This window comes from Harpia harpyja, chromosome Z (assembly GCF_026419915.1).
Source record: "Harpia harpyja isolate bHarHar1 chromosome Z, bHarHar1 primary haplotype, whole genome shotgun sequence".
NCBI classification, from domain to species: Eukaryota; Metazoa; Chordata; class Aves; order Accipitriformes; family Accipitridae; genus Harpia; species Harpia harpyja.
In genome coordinates this window covers 70315901-70339176 of record NC_068969.1, presented here as the reverse complement: position 1 = coordinate 70339176, position 23276 = coordinate 70315901, and the positions used below count along the sequence as shown (strand labels likewise).

Sequence of the window (23276 nt, the reverse complement as noted above, 5' to 3'; positions counted from 1 at the left end):
TCCATTTTGGCACATAATACTTCACAATTCAAAAAAGATTTAGAAACCAAGGACTTCCTCACCCATACCCACTCTTCATTCTTGTACTTAAGACAGCTTTGGTATGGTATAATAAAAATGCTAGACAAAATACTAAAAATTCAGAAGAAGAAACTAAGCAATAAAATTAGATGGGACACAATGAGGTAATGAGTTAATTTTCCATATAAGGCTGTTTAGAGAGTTCAAATGTAAAATTCCTTTGACATTTATGTGTTTCTCACTAAGATACTGGGTGGTGGAAGGGGTATCCTGAAACACATTCATGCCAAACATACGATTTTGGTTTAGCTAAAGGGGTGTGTGTGTGTGTGTGTGTGTGTCTGTGTGTGTCTGTGTCTGTGTCCGTGTGTCTGTGTTACTTCTGATGAACCTGAAAGTGCTAATGGCTCTGCTGGTTACTTTAAAAAAGCCAAATTCCCATTTGGAATTTTGAAGGGATGTGAAATAGGCTGTTATTTTCAGATTAAAAACAAGGATGCTAAAAGAGGAAGCTCAGCTGAGAGAAGGGCAAAGCCAAACACAATAACTATTATTAAATCTCTCTTGTCTTGACTCTCGCCCTGTCACCTCACTAGTTTCATCCCTTCTGCCTTCCAGGATAAGAATTTTCTTCAAAAATAAACACAAATTCATATTTGCACAATATACCTACTATTGTGGTTATCTGTACTTCAGCTTTTGGGCAAGTGGCTTAGTTAAAGGAAACAAACAAACAAAAAAGTCAAGAAATTTTAATTGCTGTATCAGGATGAATTCAGTCCATCGCTTTTAGGTGCTTTTCACCTAGAAGAAAATGGTGGTGAGGGTGAAGATTAAGAGGAAAACAAAAAAGTATTTGGGGTCTGAGCCTCAACGGTCCTTTATTTTGCACCATACAAGCCTCTTTGGTTTTCTTTCTGTATTTGCAAATTTTGACTATCCAAACTCAAGGATGCTACCTGTAAGCTTACTTACACTTCACATCCTGCTTCCCCTTCAACTTGTGATGCTCTTGCCACAAAATGTTTTCAAGCCAATGTGGGGCTATTCATAATGGCATTCAAAAATCACCAGCCTAACAGAAAGCTTAATTTTAATTGAGAAGGATGTAGACTGAAACTAGTCACTGAACCTGCCCATTTATATTCACAAAGAGAAAATTCTCCCCCTTGCAGAGGTAATCTGTATCTTTAAAAATGTCAGTTATTCCATTGCTAACACTTCAGATCTCTCCATTTCTTTTACTTTCTACTGTAAGAGTCACTAAATCAACAGATAACTGTATCATATTTAAGGCTATGTGGTAACAGTCCTCATCTGAGGGATATGCAGCTATAAACTTCAGTTGGCAGACAAGGGTACATCACTGCAAAGCCAGCTTTGAGATTTCATAATGTGAAAAGTGGTAGGGAAAAAACACTGCCAGTGTTTGAAGACAATCTTGTAGTGGATGAAAATTTCAGTCTCAGATCCCTCTAAAACTTAACACTGCTTTTTAACAGAGGTAAGCTGTAGTTTTAAAAGTGTTAATTAGATGTTAAAAACTATACCTGCCCCTGAGTTCCACTACCAATCTCCGTTATACAGCAAGCTTATTTTCCCTTTTTTGTGTGCTGCACTCATTAAGTGTCTCAAAGCTAAAAACCAGTGACATCCACATGTTACCAAGTGTACCAATAAAACCTGGGAAAAATTCTTACCTTTTAGATATGGTAATCTAAAGTTTCACCTAAAAGACTTGAAGATAGGAAAATAAACAGTAATGACATTTCAATATGACAGCACTGCTTTAAATGGTAAGCTGTTTTTGCTCCCCCTTAAAATCATACCAGATTTGAAGCAATTACTAGTTAAAAGAGCCATTGGTTGTGAACAACTAAAAATCTATTACTATTAAAAACAAGTTACATTGCTTATAGGTAGTTTTTTCAAAATAAACCACACACAACCTTTGAAAATAAAGCACTCTTTGGTGGACAATAGTTACTTTGTGTACTCAGTACTGTGGCTTCATAAAAAACTTCATACAAAATAAGAAAGAATAGCCAATTAACACAGGAGAGTACCAGTACTAGAACAAAAAAGCTTTTGTGGTTGATTTTCAGTCTCAAGTGGAGACTTGAGCCCAGTCTGAACAGACAACACAGATTTATATATTTAAAAGCTCCCACCATCTTTTAATTTCTGGTGGTCAGCAGCTAAGTGATTGCCATCACAATTTATACACATGCATCATACATACTAGCAAGCCCTCTTTATAATAGAGAGCTTAAGTATTTACACCTGAGTCTGAATGTACACAGATTTTGTTGGTTTTCTTTGAGGAAATGTTAGCACGTTAAGAAAGGGTCTGCCAAGCATGTTGACGCTTCATTTTATTCTACAAGTACGGAAGAGATTCTTCAGTTTCACTTTTGCTGAAAAATGGAGCCAAAGTAATCTTCCTTGAATTGCATCAAGTCCCCTCTAGTCACATGCCCTCATTCCTGAATATCCTCTTCAACACTGGTTGCTTATTTGAAACTTAACGCAATACTGTTTTAGTCCTTGGGATGGATTGGCTGCTGAAATAAAACATATTTGAGGAAAAATTTAAGTATGTACTTAATATGTATTTCAAGCTAACATTTCTGGCAAGGTAAAATGAGCAAACAATACTTCAAAGAAAGAAACAGAAGATAGAAGTCACTGCATTTAAGAACACAGCAATACTGGTTGTAAAGAAGGCATGGACTGGTCTGATCACAGACAACATGAAGAAAGGTTCCGTTCCATACAGAAAAAGCAACAGAGGATTCAAAGTACCATAATTTCATTAAGCGCATTTGCTGTAAAGCATTCCTTTTCTTTCTCTCCCTCTGAGGTATCAGACTGTAGGAAAAGTAGAAAGAATAGTAAAGAAACATTAATTTTTTTAAAGCTCGATTTAGATTACATATAGACAAGCTCTGAAATGCTGCAGGTAGTTTTCAGTGTTTGAACAAGGGTGCAGAAGGCTGCTTTACAATTCCCAGCAAAGCAAAAGCATGAGATTTTTAAAGCGTGTTCCTCTTTGTTAGTTTTTGTGCTATAGCTCTCTGGTTAAAAGAAGTAAAGGAATCTATACAATACAGTTTTCATACATCTTCCCCCACACTCCCAATTTTTTTTTTTTTGCAGTAACTTGACCTGCATTCCCTTAAGCACCTCTACCTACCAAAATTCCTTCACCACTCAAGATTTCATTTCTAATCAACTGCTTACTATATACATAATCCTAATCCTGTTATGTGTAGTAACATGGAAAAGACTGTTTCATTTGTGTCTTACTATGATTCAGTTGGTTTGGATCTGGTAGATGCACCGTGTTAAAATACAAACACGAACTTCTCAGTAATTGGCAAATCTACGTGGAAGACGTCTTAACTGGAGAAACAAGGGCATCCACTGAAAGGCTATGGATAATGCTCCAGTAATGTGATTTCTTGCAGTTCAACAACAGTGTTATTTCAATCACAAGATACAATGTGTTATGTCTGCCAGTACTGGTCTTTCATAGATGGCAGCTGACATCTAGAGATGTTCTGCAAAGGAAATGCAGTGAATGTTATGAATAGGATTGAAATTCCCTAAATTCTCTTTGCAAAGCCAGAACAGAGTGTTTTAGCTGTAAATGGCTGTTTTGTCTGAAAAACCAATCTGGAGGCATTCTATGATAGTGCCTCCAACAGTCTGAAGGATGAAATGGCAAATGAATTACCCAGCTCTGTGGATTATGCTGCGTTAGGATGGGTCGCATATGTGATTCATCTACAGTAAGAATTGACTAAAATGACCTAATGCATCAACAAATAAGATTAATGTAAAAATACTGCAAGATGTTTCCATGGAACATATCAGACAAGAAAATGAAAGAGTAAGGGTACACAGTAAAGTTGGAAGTTCAGAGAAGCCAACAAGGTCTTGGCAAAGACAGAAGTTGGTTAGGGCATGATCTCAATTTTGTAATAATAATTACTCTCCCCTACCCTGCAATCCACTTGATCTGGAATAGGTCAATCAATTTGAGCACTATGAGGTAATGCAAACTACACAGACTTCAACAAATTAAAATAAACTTAGATGAAAAAACAAAGGGATGCTTAAAAAAAAAAAAAAAAAGTGTGACATTTTGCCAAATGCTACAGGAAAAATAAAAGGATACCTACAAGATTAACAAGGTCCTGCATTCTAAGTCCATGAAATTGTACAGTCATACCAAATACCCTTTAGAGGGACCAGCACCCAACTAGCCCTCTCGGATGACAAGATAATTAGAACTCCAGAACTGTGATATAACTATTTAGGACAAATTTGATCATTGGATCCAAGCATAAAGTGACTGAAAATCTTTGACCTCAAAAGTTAGAAGAAAAGAAACAGTATATGGAATGAAATATTTGGGGTAGAAGTTTTAGAAAATCCATTAAAATATGAAGTAGTTTACGAAGCTTAAGATCAACCTGATCCTTGTTCCTCAGAGTCATAAATCTGGCAATACACCTAAAGGATTTATTTCAAAATAACTGAAATCTTCTATGAACTCTATTTTAGGGAACTTGTTTCCTCCTAAGGATAGGTATTCTCATCTCACACAACACAAAGGTCAACTTGGAGATGTGTTTTCCAGGAACTAAAAATCTCTGTTCAATTACACATGTGCATGTATACAGCTACCAAGTGTTGCAAAGAGCTTAAAACTGGGAGAGGCATGAAGAATAAAAATAGCAGGCAGAATCCCATCAATTCTGTTTGGACCGAAACAGACATGGTGAAAATGTTCCAAAATGAAGATAAAAACTAACGAACCAAACAGGAAAACCCTGAGAAATACTTCAGATTTTTAGTAAAACATGCATTTCAGGAAAAAGAGATTTTTTTTTTAACATATTATTATACAAATCAAAATGTAATTCGTATAGCCACTGCTAAAAATTCTCTGACTAGTATTTACTGCAGTCTACTATTAATGACTATTTCTGTTGCTTGATAGAGTGAATTTTTCATAACTTCTGTTACCTTCAAGGTAACAGGATGAGGAAGGGAAAAGAAGAGCTCTGTGGGGAAAAAGCTGCAGAAGAACTTGGAATTTTCAGCAGTATTTATAAACAAAGCTACTTAACTATTTCTTACGTTATTTGCCACCTTTTACTTTTCCCAACAAAAGGAAGTCTCTTCAACACCTGACAGACCCATTCAAAAGTTTTCCACTATAAGCACAAGACAAATTCTGGTCAATTGTAACCACTGGAAGTTGCTTGGAAATTGTTTGAAGCTCCACTCTCAGGCTCATCTTTGATAATGACCTGGAGAGCTGCCATAGAGGGGCATGAACACATGCACACACAAAGAAACATAGTAGTAGTGTGGCCACATGCTTCTGGGCCAGAAGTCACTTTCAGCCTTGCACAAATCCATCCAAATTTAAAATTTCACTAAGCTTTACTGAACAGGCTAAGTTCAGATTATCAGCCATACTCCCAGTACAAAATCTCATAGCGGTATACACATGCATTTTACACACTTCACCCTCTCCACTACTACTGCATATCAGTTGTCCATCAAATTCCTCTTAGTTTTGACTTTGTGTACTGACTAATAATTGACTTAATGCTGTGAACAACTTTTCTACCTCTTAATCCAGGCAGAGGTGTGGCAGAGAAAGGCACTTTTTTGTTACCAAAATCCCTCACCTTCAGTAATTCTGACTCACATTAGGAATTACAATATAAAATTCTCAAAGCTGAAAGACTGAGCAATGTAAACAAATGACGTAAGATTTAAGGTTCCAGATATTCTCAGTACATGACATAAACCATAAAATTGTTTCTCATTTCCTATTGCTAGAAGGAGTTAAATTGTGGCAAAAGCTCCTGTCAGCGATGGATACGCCAGCTCAAAGTATTTGCCTAGAAAACAGTTACTGGATCTGTAAAGAGGGTAACTCTCACCTTTTTTAACTGTTTTTTCTTGCAGCAGACCTGGTAGTTCTTTTAGTAATGTCTGTACTGTCAGAAATGCTAGGTTCAGAGGTTTTATTTTTCTGAACACTGGACTGCAGAATTACTCTGGAAAGAGTAGGAAAAAAGACAGATTATATAACCTGAAAGTTTCTAGGAAAACACTGAAAAGAGGGTATTACAGTTGCAGCAGAGCTAACAAGTATCAGCTGGCTTTTCACAAATCATTCTGAAAAGCAAACTGTTCTGCCTGAAACACATCCTTCTCTTCGTAACATCCTTGTTACAATTACGGTAATGCAAGTTGTTTTATTAGGAGCACAGCAGTTTGTTTTGTTCGTTGATTATTTTTTTTTGCTTTCAAGGAATGGATTAAATTAATGGTTTTGGATTTCCTGTTAGGTTTTGGGAAGACAAAAAGCTAAGAAACTGCATTTTAAATTACTGCAACAAAACAACAAAAAAAGATAAAATCTGAAGTATGCAACCAAACTAAACATTATTTTCCAGACTAACACACAAAGGAACTCAGAAAAAAAACCCAAGTAATTCAATTTGTGAAGATCAAAGTCTAAATCTCCTGCAATTAACCATGAGATATTCCCTTCAAATATAGTAGGCTAGGAAAATCATTGCACATGCTGGCATTTTGCTCTTACAGGGAATTCCTACACCACAGTCAAAACTGAGCTTTACATGCTGGTTGTGCTCAACTGGTTCTCTGGAAGACTCTAGAGCAATATATTGACTACTTCTTAAACAGGCAGATAAATCCTAGTGTTTAGTGTTACTTCAATAAGAAAGTAATTCCAGATTGTGAAATGCAAACAACTATTTTTAGCCACCAGCCAACTGGTTCATATGGAAACCATGTCTTCTGTATTCCTAAATACTTGCAGTGAAATTATGATACTATGGAGACAAAAAGTGACAACTGGTCAATGGAGTCCACAGATATCTATTTAGTGCATCATTTTATACGCCTATTCCCCAGTAATTTGTCTGTGCAAGATTCCAACTATAAAACTATGCATCATTTTAGAGGTTTAGAGCTACAAGTAACATAACTGTTACTGGTTTTTTCCCCTGCTGTTATTAGACTCTAATTTTCAGTGGCTTCACTGAGTCCATCTCTGCCAGCAGATTGTATTAGATTGGATATCAAAACCTTCATTAACTTATATAAACAGCAGTCTGGTTGTTTAATACTCCTAAGAAACTTTTCAAGATACAAACATAAAATGTAACTTTTGCAGCAAAAATGGACAGGCATACGTGGAGGAAAATATGAGTATTTTCATACTCATGTAACAAATTCACCAAAAACAGAAATGGAAAAAAACCCCTATGCTGTCATTGTTTTATATGGGTTTGATACCAGAATTAGAATATGCATTGGAGATAACACAATTTCATCTAAAATAAACTCTTTACAGCAGTAAAACTGATCAGCAACCTTATTTACCACATACTTTTAGACTATTTAGCAAACAGATGACCACAAAGTTCAAGTATTTTAAATTTCTACTTGAACAAGTCTCTCTTAATATTTCAGACTTGCAAAATCTTGTTACTTCATTTGCAAAAGTCCAAACCAAACAGTCTTCTATTCCTCCAAAATAAGATACAAGATTGTAATGGCAAGGACTATCAGAATGCAAAGCAAATTCTACTGTAAACACAACACATTCAAAGTTGGAGGAATCAGTTGAGAGGCTGAAAACAAAAACCATACAGCTTCAACATCATATCATGCTTCTGTAGACAACACAAATTCTTCTAACAAAAATCTGTTTTCCTTGCATGCCCAAGGTGAAAAAGTTCAAAACCTGGAAGTTCACTTTATAATTTCTATTGTGCTTGTAAACCAGTCCTAACAAGTTCTAATATTAAAACTTAAAATTCTCTTCTCAGTGCCACAGTTGTCATACAACACGAACAAATTTGAGCTACTGCACTTTCAACTACGCTTTAAAAATTACACCAGTGGTGAAAAAAGACTTGTACTGTACCTTTTATCTGTGCCACTAGCAACTTCCAGGACTGAACGGAAAGGTACAAAGCTGGTTTAACACTATAACATTTAGTCACTGAAATATAAGCATGACCAGATCATGGCACATGCTGGTTTAGTAGTGCTCATGCAGACAGAAATATGGAAAAATCATGTTTCCTCCTTAAATATATACCTGAAGTGTCTCTCTGCATAAAATGCATGCAATGTACATATCTAAAAGAGCAAAGTTATTGAAACATGATCTAATGGTTATAATCTTTCTCTTACAGGTGTCCACTCTTTCCAGACACCAGAAGTTCAGAAAACAGGTCAGTATACAATGGCTTAAACCCATATACTTATCTAATATGAACTGAAAGACTATGAAGTGTTAAGATACCACCTTGCATAAACACTAAAATATTCATCTTTTCAACTTATCATAGGTAAGTCCTTACTTCCCACAGATTTTTATATTACCTGTTCAAAACAAAGAAAGAAAAGAAAAGAGGTTCTAAATGGGAACACGACTTACAGCAATAGTCACCATATATAATTACACCTTAAAACCAAACCAACCACAACATCATCCTCTTAAGATTGCTGTATTTACCAAAGGGTAGGGATAGAAGGAGCTGCCTTATGGGATCAGCTCAGAGCCAGCTGTGAGCATGGTAGAACCTTTAACATCATCTGCTCTTCAGTTGATATACCATTTTTACATCTCAGCAAATTCACACAAAATTCATACCCCTACCCAAAAGTAAAGATTAACTGAAATCCCTGTGAAAAAAACATTTGCTGAATGATCGAACAGACATGTTTAAATCAGGCTAAAATTCTAGACTTTCAAGGCTGATAGCACCTCAGGGAAAACAGATGAGGTCCCATTTACACCATCATCTGACATGGTGTTACAACTAAACACCCCTGAGCTGTCTTTGGGCCCTTAACTGTCAGCTTAGGAGCAGTAACAGTGCTAACAGAGTTTTTGTTAGAATGCTACTGCATACATGTTTAAGGTAAGAGAAGAAACTATCTTTAATGTATGGAATTTTGATTTAACACTATTCAACTAGCAGCCTCACTTGACAGCAGGTTCATTAGATAGTTTTTATAATGGACATGAGATGAGGCCACAGTAGACGAAATCCTCCCAAAATCTCAGCACAAACAAAAAATCCCAAACTATATTAGAGAAGGGTAAGGTCCTCATTTCACCTACCTTACTGCTTTGTAACTGTTAATGTAAAATAGCATGTCATGCTGTACATGACAAGGACAAACTTCCAGAAACACCAGCAGAAAGCATATCTGATGTACACAGTTTTCTAAATCATTGAAATATGATTTGGTTTTTTTGTAAAGACAAAGCAGAACACTTCCTGAACATAGGCTACAGGATGCAGTAATAGCCACACTACTAAAATAGGTAATCCATGTATCATTAAGAATTTTTCATCTCCAGTTCATCTATAACCGAAGCATGACTTGGTAGTTCTGGACCTAATATACTCCCCAAACACCAGACTACTTTATACACTACTTTCTTATTCAAGCTAATATATTGGTGTATTGGCTTTGTGTGGCAAGGTTTTGGTAGCAGGGGGTGGGGGTTACAGGGGTGGCTTCTGTGAGAAGCTGCTGGAAGCTTCCCCTGTGTCCGACAGTGCCAATACCAACCAGCTCTAAGACAGACTCGCCACCGGCCAAGGCTGAGCCCATCAGTGACAGTGTTAGCGCCTCTGTGATAACATATTTAAGAAGGACAAAAAAGTTGCTGGGACAGACAGAAACGGCAGCCAGAGAGAGGAGAACATGTAAGAGAGACAACCCTGCAGACACCAAGGTCAGTGAAGAAGGAGTGGGAGGAGATGCTCCAGGCGCCGGAGCAGAGATTCCCCTGCGGCCCATGGGAAAGACCATGGTGAGGCAGGCTGTCCCCCTGCAGCCCAGGGAGGTCCACGGTGGAGCAGATATCCACCTGCAGCCCATGGAGGACCCCACACCAGAGCAGGTGGATGCCCGAAGGAGGCTGTGACCCCGTGGGAAGCCCGCGCTGGAGCAGGCTCCTGGCAGGACCTGTGGAGAGAGGAGCCCATGCTGGAGCAGGTTTTCTGGCAGGACTTGTGACCCCGTGGGGGACCCACGCTGGAGCAGTGTGCTCCTGAAGGACTGCACACCGTGGAAGGGACCCATGCTGGAGCAGTTTGTGAAGAACTGCAGCCCGTGGGAATGACCCATGTTGGAGAAGTTCGTGGAAGACTGTCTCCTGTGGGAGGGACCTCAAGCTGGAGCAGGGGAAGAGTGTGATGAGTCCTGCCCCTGAGGAGGATGAAGCAGCAGAGATAATGTGTGATGAACTGACCGTAAACCCCATTCCCCATCCCGCTGCGCCGCTGGGGGGGTAGGTAGAGAATCTGGGAGTGAAGTTGTGCCCGGGAAGAAGGGAGGAGTGGAGGGAAGGTGTTTTGAGATTTGGTTTTATTTCTCATTACCCTACTCTGGTTGATTGTTAATAAATTGAGTTAATTTTCCCCAAGTTGAGTCTGTTTTGCCCATGACGGTAATTGGTGAGTGATCTCTCCTGTCCTTATCTTGACCCACAAGCCCTTTGTTATATTTTTCTCTCCCCTGTCCAGCTGAGGAGGGGGGAGTGATAGAACAGCTTTGGTGGGCACCTGGCATCCAGCCAGGGTCAACCCACCACAACTGGCCTTTAAACAAATCAAAACCTGCTTAAATGGAAAGTTTTTGGGTCAGTAGCACCATCTTTTAAATAGTTCACAACTTTTTATCACCATTTAACTCAGAGTGGGGTGGGGCGACAGGTGCACCACCAGGACACAAGAGCCCAAACTCCACAACCCAAGACAAAATCCACAAAACTTGAAATGCCAGCAAGGTAATACATCTTGGAGAGAAATCAATCCACACGACAAGCTTTCTTAAAAGAAAAATGATTACAGTATCCTAGGAAGGGATGAGGGGAACAGAGGTTACAGAGGAGCATGTCTTCTCTGACTTGCAATGGGCATTTTATTCTTGCCAAGGTTACCTGTTTTATGAGGTCTGTTAAATGCAATATTGCTTTCTCCTTCATCACCTCATGATTTTTAGGAAACTAGGCCTGAGACCTGTTCCAAGACATTGATAGGCAGCAAGTGACTGGTACTCTTCAGTCTACAGGGCTCCAGCCAACAGGACTGCCAGGCTAGCCCAGAGAGATTCGCAATCCTGATTGATAATTTGATCTCTTAAAACACAAGGGACACTAGCTGCATAATGGAGAGAATGTTAGTCTAGCTTTTAAGAACAGCTGGAGTGTTTTCTCTTCCCAGACATAAACCAACATTGTATGATTGTCAATCCTGGATATGAGGCAGCAGCACCAGTAACCCTATTGCTTGCACTGTGACACATTTACCAACATCAAACAGTCTTTTCTCTTTCCCTCTAGCAAGGGAGTTTTTAGACAGAACACAGAAACCATAAGAGAAAGAAAGGATGATAGTTGAGTGAAATTGATCTTACAGTACAGGAAAACAAAGGACAGATTGTTTCACTTTTTTAACCCGTGTTTTAAGTTTAGCTTTTTAGTCTGTGTTTAGAAATCTGAGGTCTGACTTCTGGAAAACACTGAGACAAGAAATACTGCTACATTTGATGTAAAACTTTGAAAACAAGCCTCTTATTTAAGTATGTTCTTTGACAAAGTTAGGTACCAATGGGGAAAAAAAAATAGCTAAAGTGATCTTTAGTTCATTTTTTTTTTTCCTCCAAAAGAACTGATTAAGATAACCTCAGCTAAGGCTAATAGGATAACTAAGTTGTCCACAAGTCCCTCAGTTCTCATTCTTTAGTTATTAGGTCATTTACTTCAGCAGAAAGAGTCCCATGCTTTTTAAAAGTGCAGAAAAAAAGTTGCAAGGCCAAAGGTAAGGACAGAAACTCTTAACCTTAATGCTCTGCCAGGAGAGAATGCCTTTTCTTACTTAGTACTCTGGTGTAAAACACTTTTCCTGACCTATTTTTTCTCTGAGAGCACCAAAGTTTCAAGCATTCATCCAAAGTAACCATTTCACTTTGGGGGGGGGGGGAGGGGTGGAGCAGCTCCAGGGAGACAGGGTAGCAAACAAAGAGTTCCTGTTTGGGTTTCCTGGAAGTTCTGCATGCTTCTGAAGTTTTGTTTGGCCAAAAGGTGGAAGTTGTCATTTGATAAAAACATTGCACCTTTTAAGTGGAAGTGAGGCACAGCAATCACTGCAGCCACTCTGACAAAAGCAGAGTGGAGAAAGAGTGAAAACTGTGCTCAAGGAACTAGTATGTTTTTAATGCTTTACTCAGCCTCCTGAATCCAAGTAACGGAAAGGAGGGATTTAACTAGTCTCATAAAGCTCTATAAAAATGTAATTGAGAACAAAAGAAGATTAAACATGATTGGCTGGGTAAACAAGTGAGCCTTGACCTAATACTGCAACCTGCCTCATCTTCTGTTATGTTAAAAAGGAAAAAATTACTGTCTCTTATGGCATGTAATACTATGATCTCTTAGAAAAAACAAAGACCTACTGACATTTCTAACAAATTATAATTCCTAGCATTTCATGTGAGTAAAACCATGCTTTGGGAAACTAACCTCCTTTGCAAGTTCATGAATTTTGAAGTAAAACTGGAGCTAACATCTTCATTTGCAATACGCAAAGGATAGGATCATATTTTAAAGCAGTACTTTTTCCTTTTTACAAATACAGTTTTCTTTTTTGGAGGAGCATGCAGAGAAGAAAGGCTTCAAAATTATAAATTATCCTAATTAAAAAAGCTCTGCACCTTTTTGTATTGCAAGCCAGCCATAAAAATCATTCAGTTATTCCAAATAATATATACAAAAATATATACAACAAAGCCAGAGCAGTGAAATTTACTCTTGCAACAAAGCCAGTAAGAAACATGGTATGAAAACATGCATTTATGAGACATACTAGACAGAAAGTGTGAGCTATTGTAGAGAAATGGAATGGGACACTTACACAGTGGCTCTCTCTCAGGGGGTCCTGATGGTTACTATGTTCTTAAACCATCTAGACAGAATAGCAGGCTGGGCAGAAGGGAGCCACATACAATCCACCAGATGACAATGCTACACAGTGTAGACACCAGCATAGCTAGGAGCCATCTAAAAAAGGGGTTGGAGGGGGAGGAAAAGATGAACAAAAATTCAAAAGCAAAAGCTATTGGTGCATTTTAGCTTGTTTCAAGTTCTTCAAAAGCATATTGCTCTATAACCTTTGCCAAGCATTTTCTTACTTTCTATGACTGTAACAATCCATGCAACCATAAATTGCCAAATGTAGTATCCACATGTTGCTGGAATCAAAGCAAATTTTCTGAAATCCTCGCTAAAGTTGTCTATTCCAAAGAAAGCCTGTATCGCTCTTTTGAAAATAAGTGCATGCTGGAGCAGTAGTACATCTCTTAACACTTGCTGCCATCTCTTACGCAGTTTGATCAGCCTGTACTCATACATCCTACTTCACAATCATATATTTTAATACTAAAACATTAGATCAGAGCCAGATCAGCTTGTTGGAAGAAACAATTTATGTAAACACCCAGATGATGGGGTATATTACCTTCCTGTGTTCAGAGTAGCAAAACCTAATTCATAATCCTTTGCCAAAGGTGCAGAATATTGCTTGTTAGAACATACACAAAATATCCATTCATCAAGGCATATAGAGTTTATACAACCAACTTCAATAAACATTAACAAACGTTATACACAAATCCTTTGCGACTTAAACATAAGCAATGCCTCTAGTTCTCAAAGACTGTAATTGTCACACCTTCTGGTGCTCTTATTTTGCCTTTTTTTTTTCTCTTCTGTGAAATAAAACTACATAGAAGATTTAGAAGCTTCTTTTTGTTTGCTTAGATAAAATTAATCAATCTCACTGCAAGGTTAAAAATTTCTAACAGTCTGAGCTAAAACGGAAAAAGACTGATACCTCTTCTAGTAGGGAAGACTTCTGACTCATATAGGGCAGCTAAATATTCCTAGTGATATTTTGGTTTAATAATAGTAACACAAAGAACGTAAGAAGTTATACATCCATTTTTCACCAAATTATTTCAGTACAAGCCGCAAACCATACAAATAACTTGGGGGAACAGGAGGAGGGAAATTCTAACTCCTTGTGCCACAATGCACACTATAGAAGACAACTATAAGCTCTAGATCAATTATTTTAATTGTACAGAAGTACATGCTAACTAGTGTTAACTAGAGCAGTCATGTTGCAGAATGTTTCATGAATGCAGTAATATTTTAATAGTTGATAGGCTTTCTGCATATTAAGACAATGGCTCTGAATAGATTATCATACAGTCTACATTTACTCTATGGAACATACAATAAATGAGATCTTTCACAACCTTTATTATATGACTTAAAGTACTTTTTATGAAAAAATATTATGAAGTGGAAACTAAGGCACTATGTGCCTTAGAAACTAATGTGCAAGGTATTTTTTTTTTTTACTGTGCTATTTGAGGTAACTGAGGTGATGTGTTTTGGGTTTTTTTTAAATGTCAGTTGGGTACAGGCTTTGTTCTGAATCTGTTGTTTCTTATCTGATTGCCTGTGTAAATGATGAGCATGAACAAAAGAGAATCTTTTAAAACAAAAGTAGAATTCATACATAGCAATGTGTGATGGTTTCCAAGGACACATTCCTTTACATTCAGCACATTCTTACTACGTACCTCTCACTTTCTCTAAAAGTCTGATGACACTGTTTGGTCTTAAAAAAAAAAAAAAAGAAAAAGAAAAAAGGCCAGCAGCTAGCAGCATCATCCCCTACAGAAAGACAGCACAACGAAAGCCTGGTTGCCTTTGGTCTGTGACTGGTGCTGTGTTATTTGCAAAAATCTGACAGCCAGGGGTCACCATTCCTTTCCCAGCAATCAAATGACATCCAGATATGTCTTGCAAGTCTTGCATTCTCTTGTAGTTTATTTAAGGGCAGACAGAAAGTTTTTCTACCTACAGTTGCTACAAGCTACAACAGATGCAAAGGTGACTACAAACTTTCTTTTACAGGTGGTGTTTCAGTACTTGTCTAAAATCAAGAGACTAGTATACCAGGTTCCCTGACAGAAAAGGCACTCCTTTTGAATTTATTTACTGAAATAGTGCTAATCTCTGCCTTCCAGATCTACCAGCCATTATCCTAAAGCCCACAGGATTTAGGGAAAGTTCCCCTCCAAGGAAGAAGAAATGAAAGGAAGCTAAAGATTATTCTTTCAACTCTTCTTCTTAGGTAGCTGACTTTACGTCCAAAAGCAGTGCGCACCTTATTTCAGCCAAACACCACCACACCAGGTCATATTCTTCCATTTTTATACTACCACGGTAAAGACAAGATAATGTTTGTGAATAAACTAGAAGTAAAGCATTCAGAAACACTACAGGAGCTTGTAAAGCGCAGACTACCGGAATCAAAAACAATGCAGAAAACTAGAAATTGAGTAATGCAGTTCTTTAACCAAGTTCTTCTGCCTCCTTAGTGCTCACCAAGTCTTCTGAGAAATGAACATCATGAATCTCATGCTTGTTTTAAATGAGTAAAAGCAGCCTTGGCAACAAACTTTTGGGGCCAAAGGGAAGTATGTATAAAGAAGAGGATAAAAGTATTTCTGGCATTTATACATTCAGAAACTGACTTACGTTAGAGGAGATGCAGTTGGAACTTTTGCCTGCCTTCTACTTTTCAGAGCACGAAGCTTATCACCTTGTGTTACACAGTTTGTTTCGTCTTCATCACTGTACTGGATAAGCGGAGAGGGGGAAGGGATAAACCAAGATTAAAATACAGACACTTAGACATTTAAGAATTAACCTTATCTTAAATCTTAAAGTTAGAATTATCCCAATAGGAAAGTATGCCAGCATAAAATCAAAGAAAATTCACTTGCATAAATACAATTCTGTTCTTTCCAGTTTCCTGTTTGCTGCTCTTACAGCTGTGAACCATTAAGTGGTATCATGAATTACATTCATCAGAATGTTGTCTACCTCTAGAACAGTGGACATGTATTATCAAATCTTTGCTTAGGTACAGTACGATCTTCAATCAAGTACAGTATTTCCCTCCTTCACTTGCCTTTTTAAAACAGCAGTACTGTTTTTTTAAAAGGCATGACCAAATGGTATTAGAGAAGTTGCAGTTACTTAGAAACTAAAAGGAGCAAAAAACCTTTCAACCCTTCCCTTTAAACACACACAATGAAGTAACAGAAAATCCAAAACAAAATCACAGTGTTTTTGATTGCAAATTGTACTTTTTTTGTTCTAATATTTACCTAAAGACTAAAGTATGATAAGGGTGCTCCTACTTCACCTGTGTACTGCACTTCATTTTTCATACTTGCTCTCCATACCTTTTTCCCCCCATATCCCTCAATACAAAAAGGGCAAACAGAAAAAGAATCTGATTAACACAGTTCTAGTGTACACACAGGTTTGTTCAGAACCTGAGAGATTCTCAAAAGCAGTTACAACTTTTACAAGAGCACAATATTTGGATGGTTACCAGTTCAGTGTCCTTTTGGATGGTTCTCCTGCTTCTTGTGTCATTAATTGAAATATCAACTACTCCTGACAAAATTCTTGTTACAGCAATTTTATGGTTTCCTTTCAATTTTGCACGGAAAATATCCCCTTCTGTCCAAAGTTCTGCCTGTTTGCTATCATAACATGGAAAAAAAAAAAGCCCCAAACACAACAAATTAACACCAACGATTATTAAGTGTACAATAAAAGAAGAAGAAAAAGAAATCTAGCTCTATTTTTTAAATCATTTATAGTCAATCTACTTACTCCATCAGGAAGTGTTGCTGCGGTCCAATCACTGAACCAGGTCTATTTATTCTAATCCAGGCAATAGTTTCAGCAGCTGTCATCCGATAATGCTTCATAATATAACAGGCAATAAGTGTGCCAGTTCGTCCAAGACCAGCTGTGTAAGATAAAAGAATGGCTTCTTTTATATACCCATCTTCATCTGGAATCTGCAGTAGCTACATTGTTACTTGGACAAATAGTTACTTGCCTAGTTTATTAAACAAACCTGTTACTGATCAACTTGGTAAGTGCAACTTACCTTTTGAATTTTTGTTTCCATATACAAGGTTATTAACACATTTTTCACAGGTTTTTTGAGTGAGGTAAACTTCCAAAGCCAGTGACTTTACAAATATCTGTAAGTCTATCTATCTTTATTTACCTATCTATCTATGAATATGTTTATAGGTATGAGAATTATCCCATGCATAAAACCAAACAGCTGGCTTTCTTCCAAAGTTCTCAAAGCACCTTCTTGCAAATTGATCATACACTACACTGAAACCAGTTGCTCTTCCAATCCCTCCTCTTACTTACTTCTTACTTTAGTTCCCAAGGAAAAGGCAAATTTTGCAATCAGCAAGTCGGGGTACTAACTGACACAGGCAAAAAGTACTCCAGAATGAGGAACCTTCTTTGCAATGGCCCTCAAAACAGTTCTATTTACCTTGGGAAAAATAAGAAGGAAAGGAGGACAGCTCCAGCTAAGTGGTTCCTCTCCTCGATCATTTGCTGTAAATGTCAAATCACACATCACCTTCTCTCATTTAACAATCGACTGATCAATCCCAATGTAAGATCTTCAGTATAACCCAATAGCCAAGACAATCATACAGCATTTTCCATGCCTCGCCCAGCTTTAAGAATACGCTACAGCATTCTACTCTTTCTCAATAGTAAGAGCAGGCTGAGGAACAAGGTAGTCTAGACACCATTAGTATGATAAATATCAAAGATCTTAATTTGAATGAAAACAAAGCACTTCTACCACTGATACTCAATATTCAGTTGTAATCAATTAAACAATACGCCCCAAATTTATCCTCAGTGCAGAGTAAGAGTATGCACTTGCTTCCTAACAGTCAAGATGCTGTTTTTACAAATTCTTCCACTTCATGGTATAATCCTGTTAAACATGCAGCAAATGGGTGGCAGATCCGGGAACAAAAATGCAGTCTTTGCAGGTCCCAGGCAAATGGGTTAAAAGGCCTTTCTCCTTCAATCACAGCATTATCAGGTACACTAGTGAGGCAAAGTTTGTGGAGAACTAATGTCTGATAGACTGCTGAAGATAGTGTGGGAAGGGAAACGTAGTTCCTCTAGAACCACAGAAAACTGTATCTTTATACTAGCCGCATTGGGCGTGCTCTGAATATCTTTTCCTTGGCAGTCTCAGAGCATGCCCAGTGTAGCTAGTATAAGAGGTTTCTGAGGGATAAAGATTTCCGTGGTTCTGGAAGAACACTCATACTTTATGAGTGTTTAAGAATCCCCTCCAAAAGCTGCAATGATATTTTCAAAAGTTTATAACTTGATATATGTAACTGTGTATTTACAGAAAGATCTATAAACCCTGTCAGGACTTCAAATTCCTGCTCAAAAGCATCCTTTGAAAGTGCTAACACTTTCTAGCAGAAAGAGCTGTTAATATTGGCAAATTCAGTTTCCCCAGCCTCATTCTTGGAAACAGCTGGGAAGATTTTTCTGGAACTTAAAAAAATTAGAAGATGAAGTGCAGAGCAGAAGCACAGAAAGAACTTCTACAGAAAAGCTGCAGTTTGGCAGAGATGTTAATAACTAGATATAACGGAATTATAGCACAAAATACCTTAGGAACTGTAACTATAAGCATCACGTGTAATATAAAATGTTTTTACACTATACCTTTGCAATGAACGGCTATAACACCTTCAGCATTTTCACAAATATTTAGAAATGTTTTAACTATAGTATCAGTAGGTGTGCTTCCATCAGCAAAGAAGAGGTCAAAATGCTCAAATCCAGCATCTGTAAATCGTTTGGCATCATACAGTTTTTTGTTGAGGCGTATTATAGTGGTGACCTTATGTTTCCTGAAGTATGGGAAATAAGCCTCTGGAGCATGGTGGGGATAGCCTATTTGAAAAAAAGAAGCAAAAAAAAAAAAAAAAAGAAGAGAGTAAGGCTCAACTGCAGAAATAAACAAAGACTCAAAAACAACAGATGAAAACACTTTCAAAATAGGACTCATGTTCAACATAAAGAAATAGACTAACTGAAAATGGAATTTTAACATAATCACCTAGGTTAGATACAATTAAACCAAGCATTAAAATTTTACCGCCAGGGTTCTTATAAAAGAAAAAGAGCCAAGGAAAAAACACTGTTTGAGGAACAATTCTTAAAGCTTGTTCTTACTAATAACAATCAACTAAGAAAGCAGTGGGCTTGTGTCCCCCACCTCCTTTTTTAAGCATACCATTTTCAATTTTACTTCTTGAATGAGGTCCACTGAAGGCAATGAATTTGTTTGGTATTATCCAGTTAAAATCTCCATTTTCTGCTCTCTGTCAAGAGAAAATGCTTGGTTTATCATTATCCCTGTATTTTCAGGCTTTTCCTTATTGTTTCAAAATACATGCTAGATAGAAGTGATGTACAGTATTTGCCAAAGGAAGTTATGTTAGTCGCCTGCTTTCCGTTCCATTGGGAGGATGCCAGGTGCTCTCAACCTCACTTTTCTTGCCTGTGTTCTCCTCTTTCTAAATTAGAGTTTTAGAACAACAAAAATGATGCCCTTCAGATGAAGGGAAACTTCCAATTTTTGAATTTTTTATAGGTTTCTAAATTATGACCTTGGCCTTATCTCTGTTGACACTTTAAATCGTGACTTTTTAGATTCTAAGAGCACTTAATTTTCTCTTTACAGATAACTGGCAGCTTTGCATTTCTGAGACTGCATATAGTCAAGAGTTGCAGTCCTTCACTGTCTCATTTGTTTCCCATGCCCCAGAGTTAATTTTATAGGCTTGGAGCTTCCCAGCCCTGTTTCCTTCTTTACCTCAAAGAGTGTTATTATACTTTGCCATGTGTTCACAGACACATACTTTAATTGCTCTCCAGAATTCAGTTAGACTTGGACTTGTATGCCCTTGAGTTTCTCATCAAGACTGCTCAAGAATATGCATGACCTCTAAAAGGTGGCCAAATTCCCACTGCCTGATCATCTTCCAGGGCTTTAATAATAATGGAAAAAAAGTATTTATTTCCATTTTGGTTTCTGCTTTCCCGCTCATGTTTGAGGCTCACTACACTTAAATCTGAATTTTAATATTCTCTCTCTGATCACACACCTTTATTTAATGATCAAAGTTTAAAGAGACAAAACAGAAATGGAACCTAATACTACAAAAAAAAAAAACCACGTTATAAACAATCAGCTTAGCATTAGTAACAGCAAACAAATCAGAAGATTGATACTGAACACTTACTTCATAATGCTCATATTCATTTACATCAAACTTATTGAAATCCAGGAAACCATATTGCAAAGCCTAAAATTCAGAATACAGCTTTTAACAAAGACAACACCTTTTCAATGGAGACAGTTTATCACTCTTTTAGGTTACTGAAAGTGCCTTAATACCTGTTCTACTCTTTCAGAGAGATTTCTTCATATATTTGAAAAATATAGATAACTCAGTCTTGGTTCAAAAACGATATGAAACTTTTAATATAAATGAAGTTAGACAAGCAAATCCACTCTTTTATGTTTTCATCGAATCAGTACAAAATTCCAGACTACAGAAGCATTCAGTCTTTTTATTATTGCTAAGTGTACAAAATAAAAAAGAGAAAGATAACTGGCAAAAAATATCTACTGAAATTATGAGTACATTCTGAAGTCTGCATTCAAGGATTGCAAATATTTTTGTGCATGAATGCTATTCAGTCTCTTTACGATGCTAATGTCTTCACTGACTTTAAATTGTTTGCAGACACAGTCCTAAGCAGACACTAATGTGGTCCCTGATGTCCCATAATTATCCATGACCATTACATTAATATGGTATAAAAAATGTAAACATTTGGGTAACTGGCAGTTTACCCACTTGTTAAGTCAGGAAGTACAAACACAGATAATCTCATATCTCCAGATATTTAAAATACTACATTCTAATCTCCTCTTTCACTGCATAATCTTCTATAGTTTTCCTTGCTGTTCACCAGTACTAAGAAGAATAGTAATTCAACACTCTTGGCATACAAGCAGCCAATATCAAGACATCCAAAAAAGCTGAAAATCACAAATCTGCAAGAAGCTGACTTAATCAGTAAAAATACCAGTATTTGGCAGAGATACCCATAATACAAAAGACAGTAGTAGGGTGGAGAGCTGCAGAATTCCCCATTTCACTACTCATACAGACTAAAAAGAATGCATATAAATTCCCCTGTCCTTCAATGCCATATTACTTCACCTCTGTATTGCTATAAAACACTAGATTATGATAATTTGTAGTTAAAAAAAAAAGCACCTGCCTCATAACATTTTTTCTATTTGTATTACTAAAGCAAAACTTGAAGTCATTAGCGCATGCTGCAAATGCCTAAAAAGTATCACTAACCAACTCAAAGCCACTTTCAAAGGCTATATTCAGCCTAAAATGTAACACCAGGGGGCATATAATAAACCTATCACACAAATCTTAGGGATTAGATGTGTGAATTACTGTCCTGAAAGATTACTCAGAATAAAACTCAGAACTCCCTCTTTAAAAATCTTCACTAGTTGATTATATAAGGTATTGGTTGACTTCCATGGATGCTGTATCTAGTTTTGTTACAATGCATAATACATAATAAATTAGGCAACAATCAGAAAATCTGCTACTGCACAGCTCTAATTGGATCCTAGCTTCCTAAGCCTTCTTTTTCTACTGGGCAATATTTAGTTGACCTTTTGCAATACGAAAAATATTGTTTTACTGACCTTGTTTATTGCATGAAAACAGTCCAGCAATGTCAGATGAAAACTGCAAGTACCAAAGGAAGCATCCCTATAAGATATGATGACCAAACCAGTAAAATTATCCCGTTTTAATCCAAGTGAAAGCAACTGAGGATACTTCTCTAAAACACCTTTAAAAAATTGCTTAAAGATAATTAGTATTACAGTGAAATAATTATGCCAAGTGATTACTTCCTGTCCCCCACCTTGCATCTTATAATAATAACAGAACATAAGATAAGTTATCTTAACAGATGATCCAAGAGTAAGATTACTCCAGGTATAGTTTTGGTAAAGCTGACCTGTTCAATTTCTAACGTGAACATTGAAAGTGGCATATTTCAGTGTTCATGACAACAAAGGACAACACAAACTCCTTGTGGCAGAAGCTAATGCCTAAATTAGTATCATATTCTAACATACAATCTTAGAACATTTTCTTCTGAAGTACACTTTCAAAGAAGTCAAATTATAATATACTGCAAATTTTTTCTTCAAACTCCATTTAAAAGAAAAGATGCTGCACACATGCATTCTATGTATATGTGAACAGCATCTTCTTACTAAAACTGTCAAGATACACATTTATGTAGATATATTAAAAGACTTCCCTTAAGATGCACAAAATAGTTTATGCTTAAACACAAGGAGAAACTGGTTTTCATTAAAACCCTTTCTTTCAGCTACGATTTTTTAAATTCTGTTGATCCAAGAATGGCATGTGCTTAGTATGTGACCATTATAAGATTCCATAAGCACTGCAGAGTAGGCATTCTACAGGAATACTATAGTCAATTCAAAAAATAAATTTAAATTGAATCTACATCAAAGAATATTATGTCTTGGGAGAACACCTTCTTTTGAGACCATGCAGCCCTCAGCAGCAAAGAATCATTAATGTTTCAAAAAAGTAAAAAAATATATCATGTTCAAATTTCAACTGAGAGGAGGAAGAACTTCTGAAGAACCTGGATGGCTGACTCTACAACTTTTTTGTATCCTTTTCCTCTCTAATGAATTGGTGTGAAAGCTGGGGAAAAAAAGCAGGAAAAGGAAATAACAGAACCCCATTCAAGTGAAAGAAAGGGCAGGTGAAAGTGACATTGTCTCTTAGGCCACCTGACCAGGAAGAACAAGTGGATTAGGCCCTCTACAGAGAGATAGGAGCAGCCTCACATTCACAGGCCATGGTCCTCACAGGGAACTTCAACCACTCTCATATCTGTTCGGGGGGCAACACAGCAGGACATAAACAATCTATGAGGTTCCTGCAATGAACTGGTGACAGCTTCCTCCTCCAGGCGATGTGGAAGCCAATGAGGAACAATGCTCTGCTGGACCTCATACTCACCATGGAGGTGCTCGTTAGGGATGTGAAAGTCAAAG

At 37.2% G+C, this 23276-nt stretch overlaps 1 protein-coding gene across 9 annotated transcripts in view; it reads right to left on the bottom strand.

Moving 5' to 3' along the window:
• Nucleotides 1-403: 403 nt before the first annotated feature.
• CDC14B (cell division cycle 14B) overlaps nucleotides 404-23276 on the bottom strand; it is a 47662-nt gene continuing 24789 nt past the window's right edge. The window contains exons 6-15 of one of the 9 annotated variants that reach the window (XR_008233444.1): nucleotides 21873-21939; nucleotides 20371-20433; nucleotides 19359-19446; nucleotides 18785-19015; nucleotides 16877-17015; nucleotides 16590-16743; nucleotides 15725-15825; nucleotides 13026-13171; nucleotides 5991-6107; nucleotides 404-2585 (exon numbers count right to left, since the gene is read on the bottom strand). Coding sequence is in view for 6 of the 9 variants with exons in the window: in XM_052776489.1 (XP_052632449.1) it covers nucleotides 13060-13171; nucleotides 15725-15825; nucleotides 16590-16743; nucleotides 16877-17015; nucleotides 18785-19015; nucleotides 19359-19446; nucleotides 20371-20433; nucleotides 21873-21939 (955 nt within the window). In the remaining 3 variants the exon portion in view is untranslated. Of the gene's footprint in view, nucleotides 2586-2826; nucleotides 2893-5990; nucleotides 6108-13025; nucleotides 13172-15724; nucleotides 15826-16589; nucleotides 16744-16876; nucleotides 17016-18784; nucleotides 19016-19358; nucleotides 19447-20370; nucleotides 20434-21872; nucleotides 21940-23276 lie in introns of all 9 variants that reach the window. The other 8 variants (XR_008233445.1, XR_008233446.1, XM_052776489.1 and 5 more) reach the window with 8 other exon arrangements.